This window comes from Rousettus aegyptiacus, unplaced genomic scaffold (assembly GCF_014176215.1).
Source record: "Rousettus aegyptiacus isolate mRouAeg1 unplaced genomic scaffold, mRouAeg1.p scaffold_m13_p_5, whole genome shotgun sequence".
Classification (NCBI taxonomy): Eukaryota; Metazoa; Chordata; class Mammalia; order Chiroptera; family Pteropodidae; genus Rousettus; species Rousettus aegyptiacus.
Window position 1 is genome coordinate 79,450,744 of NW_023416308.1, and position 4,339 is coordinate 79,455,082.

Below are 4,339 nucleotides of genomic sequence, written 5' to 3' on the forward strand. Positions count from 1 at the left end.
TAACACCTTTGCAATATGTACTATTTTCACCACACACACACACACCTCTAAAAGTCATAAAAATGGTGAAAAGAGTGGTTGAGATTTATTCAAATCCATCCAGATAGATAGTATTGGAAATGCTTGGAGTCCGAGTGTCCATGTGTCTATAAGTAAGCATGCGATAAAACTCTGTTCTCATATTTTCAAAGAGCAGCCAACTCATCAATTTAGTTTTCCTTCTTTTGAATATATTATAAGTTTAAAAATAGCTCACTTGATAGGAAAATTCATGTGCATTTTTGAGAATAAACTGGCAGGGAAAGTGTAAAGAGGAATCTTTTATTGAGGAGTGGGGGAAAAGAACTGGCACTGAGTTTATCTGTCTGTCAATTTGCTTACTTATAATTTGAGTGTGGATCAATTCTTTAGTTATATAGTGTTGATGCTTAGAGAGTTTTCTGTGATAGATGATCGGTTTTGGTTTACCAGCCAGATACACAGAGACAAAAATTCTTCCTCCTCTGATACCCTAATATCCTGGTCTTCTTTTTGGTTTTATGGCTCTAGTGCCCTCTGGCTACCTTAGAAAGAGGAAGACACCAGAGGTGGCATCCCATGCACATCGGTTGTCTTTGCAGATATCCCAGTGGACACATTTTTTCTTACCTGGAGTTAGCAGGAGCCCTGCAGGGGTTTAGCTGAACAGGAAGTCCACGGATTTTATTCCAGCGTAGAGACATTTATAATGTTTTTCTTTTAAAATGTGAAAATATGTTTTAGTCTCTTGGAGACTAACATTTGCTTTCTAAAGTTATAAAAAAAGGTAATTGCAATTTTTAGAATCTCATAATGTGTTTTCCATCCTAAACTGCACACTGGCACTTGAGTTACAGAAGGGCTTAGGAATTCAATTTGAATTTCCCTGATATATATATTAAGGTAAGTTTGATCACATGGGGTGCTTTATACTGCGGGAGAAAAATAATAATAATAGTGATAACAATAGTAGTATTACTACTAATATTTATTGAGTATTCACTGTGTACTAGACATAGCTTTAGAACATTATATAAATTATCTTATTGAAGAATCCGAGAACTTTTCTGAGCTTGGCACAATTATTATCCTCATTTTATATTGAGAAAACTGAGGCATAACATGATTAAGCAACTTATCAATATCACATATTAGATAAGAAACAGAAATGAAATATCAAGCTAGATACCGTGAATCCAGGGGAATTTAATCACTTCTTATTGAAAAAAAAATATTGTTTGTTTGCATTTGGTTTCCAAAACCTCTACTCATCTTTGAATCATTTCCTTGTCCAGAAAACCACCACTTTTAAAAACATAAAATGCCCACCACCTGTCAACCATTATGACTGGAGCCAACAGTTCCAGTCTGACCCCAGGATTCTTTATTTTGAATGGTGTTCCTGGGCTGGAAGCCGCACATGTCTGGATCTCCCTGCCATTCTGCTTCATGTACATCATTGCTGTCCTGGGGAACTGTGGACTCATCTACCTCATTAGCTATGAGGAGGCCCTGCACCGACCCATGTACTACTTCCTGGCCCTGCTCTCCTTCACAGATGTCACCCTGTGCACTACCACTGTACCCAATATGCTGTGCATATTCTGGTTCAACCTCAAGGAGATCCATTTTAATGCCTGCCTGGCCCAGATGTTTTTTGTCCACATGCTGACGGGGATGGAGTCCGGGGTGCTCATGCTCATGGCGCTGGACCGTTATGTGGCCATCTGCTACCCCTTGAGGTATTCTACCATTCTCACAAACCCTGTCATCGCCAAGGCTGGACTCGCTACCTTCCTGAGGGGTGTGATGCTCGTCATCCCATTCGTTTTCCTCACCAAGCACCTGCCTTATTGCCAGGGCAACTTCATTCCCCATACCTACTGTGACCACATGTCTGTGGCCAAGGTGTCCTGTGGAAATTTCAAGATCAATGCAATTTATGGCCTGATGGTTGCCCTCCTTATTGGTGTCTTTGACATCTGCTGTATTTCTGTGTCTTACACTATGATATTGAGAGCTGTGGTGAGCCTGTCATCTGCAGATGCTCGTCAAAAAGCCTTCAGCACCTGTACATCTCATATCTGTGCCATTGTGATCACCTATGTCCCGGCTTTTTTCACTTTTTTCACCCATCGTTTTGGAGGACACAATATCCCTCACCATATACATATAATTGTGGCCAACCTTTATCTGTTACTGCCCCCTACGATGAACCCAATTGTTTATGGAGTCAAGACCAAACAGATTCGGGAAGGTGTGATCAAACTTTTACTCGGAGACAAGGTTGTCATTACCAAAGATAAATAAATCATAAAATAGACATGTTGCAGGGGAGTCGGGGTAAACAAAGAATGGAGGATAACATTTTTTTAAAAGTTTCTTGGGGTAACATTTGTTAACACAATTATGTAATTTTCAGGTGTACATCATAATTTGATATCTATATATTCTATTGTGTGATTACCACCCAGAGTCCAGTTTCCTTCAGCTACCGTATATTTGATCCCCTTTACACTGTCTACCTCTTCCGTCCTCCCCCATCCCCTACCTCTGGTAACTACTAGTCCATTGTCCATGTCCCTGAGGCTCTGTTGCTTTTAGGTTTAGATCCCACATGTAAGTGATATCATGTGATTTTTCAACTTTTTCGGTCTGGCTGATTTTGCTTAGCATGATTATCTCGAGGTCCATCCAGGTTGTCGCAAATGGCAGTATTTCAATTTTTCTTATGGCTGAGTAATATTCCATTGTGTTATGTACCGCAGCTACTTTAGACAATCATCTATTCCAGGACACTTCGGTTGCTTCCATGTCCTGGCCACTGTGAAGAGTGCTGCTATGAACACCGGTGTGCAAATATCTTTTTGGATATGAGTTTTCAAGTCTTTGGGGTAAATACCCAGAAGAAGGGTTGCTGGATCATATGATAGATCAATTCTTAGATTTTTGAGGAACCTCCATGCTGTTTTCCATAGTGGCTGTACCAATTTGCAATCCCACCAGCAGTGTATGAGGGTTCCTTTTTCCCTGCATCCTCTTCATTTCTTATGACTCGTTCTGTTGATTATAGCTATTCTAACAGGTATGAGATTAGTATCACACTATGGATTTTTGAACGTTGTTTTGTATCTAGAGACTTTACTGTATTTGCTATTATTTCTAGTAGTGTTCTTGTGGAGTCTTTAGGGTTTTCTATATAAAGAATCATGTCATCTGCAAATAATGACAGCTCAACTTCTTTATTTCCTAAATGGATGCCTTTTATATCTTTCTCTTGCCTAATCGCACTTGCCAGGACCTCCAATGTTATATTGAATTGCAGAGGCGATAGCGAACACCCTCGCCTTGTTCAGTCTCAGGAGTGTTTGCTCAGATTCTCCCGGGGCTCCTTAGCGTTTGGTGTCGAAGGGTATGGGGGGAAGAGCTCTCTGAGATGAGTGTTGGAGACAGTGGCGTAGCCTTGGTTTTGCAACTGCAGCTGGTAAAAATCAACGGTTATTTCTCTGCCATCTTGCTTCTCTGCTTTCGATCTGATGACTTGGCCCTGCCACCTGCCGGGCGGAGCTCATGGCACTCCCAGAGAGGGCTGTTCAGGGAACTCTCCACACCTTCTCCCTTCCCATTCCTCCTACAGGGAGCTCTGGTGGTTGAGAGATGCAGCTTCTTTATTTCTCCCAGTCCACCACCCAACACCCGGGATTCTGACTTGTGGTAGCTCTTCTGCACCGATCCCACACTCAGACATGCTTGTGTGCAGTTCGGCTGTTTTTGTTGAGTTTTAGATGTTCAGCTTATTGGTTTTTCAAGGGGAGAGATATGGTGACATCTCTCACTCTGCCGCGTTTCTCCAAACTGCATAAAATACACTTTAGAACAAAGCCTATAGCGAGAGACAAAGAAGAATCAAGTAAATACCACTTCTGGGTATTTATCTGTGCAAAATCAAAACACTACTTAAAAGGCACATGCAAATTCATATATTCATTGCAGCAGTATTTACAATAACCAAGATATGGAAGTAACCTGGGTGTCCATCAGTAGATTAATGGGTAAAGAAGAGGCGGAAAATATATTCAATGGAATATTACTCAACCAAACGAGAATGAAATCTTGCCATCTTCAACAAAATGGATGGGCCTAGAGGGTATTGTGCAGAGTGGACTAAGTCAGACAAAGATAAATTCTATATAATTTTACTTACATGTGAAATCTAAAGAACAAGATAAACAAACGAACAAAATAGAAACAAACTCTTAAGGGAACATTTGATGGCTGCCAGATGGAAGGAGGGTTTGGGTATCGGTGAGAAAAGGGAAGC

The 4,339-nt window shown here is 40.8% G+C and overlaps 1 protein-coding gene across 1 annotated transcript; it reads left to right on the forward strand.

Annotated features, from left to right (window-relative positions):
* Positions 1-1,346: 1,346 nt before the first annotated feature.
* LOC107505608 (olfactory receptor 52N2) lies at positions 1,347-2,372 on the forward strand. The gene has a single exon (XM_016135866.2). It carries the CDS (start codon positions 1,363-1,365, stop codon positions 2,326-2,328), a length of 966 nt encoding a protein of 321 aa, XP_015991352.2. The 5' UTR covers positions 1,347-1,362; the 3' UTR covers positions 2,329-2,372.
* The last annotated feature ends 1,967 nt before the right edge of the window (positions 2,373-4,339 follow it).

Excerpts from the sequence above, each read along its gene's own strand:
- LOC107505608 (XM_016135866.2), top strand. The coding sequence starts at position 1,363 with ATGACTGGAGCCAACAGTTCCAGTCTGACCCCAGGATTCTTTATTTTG.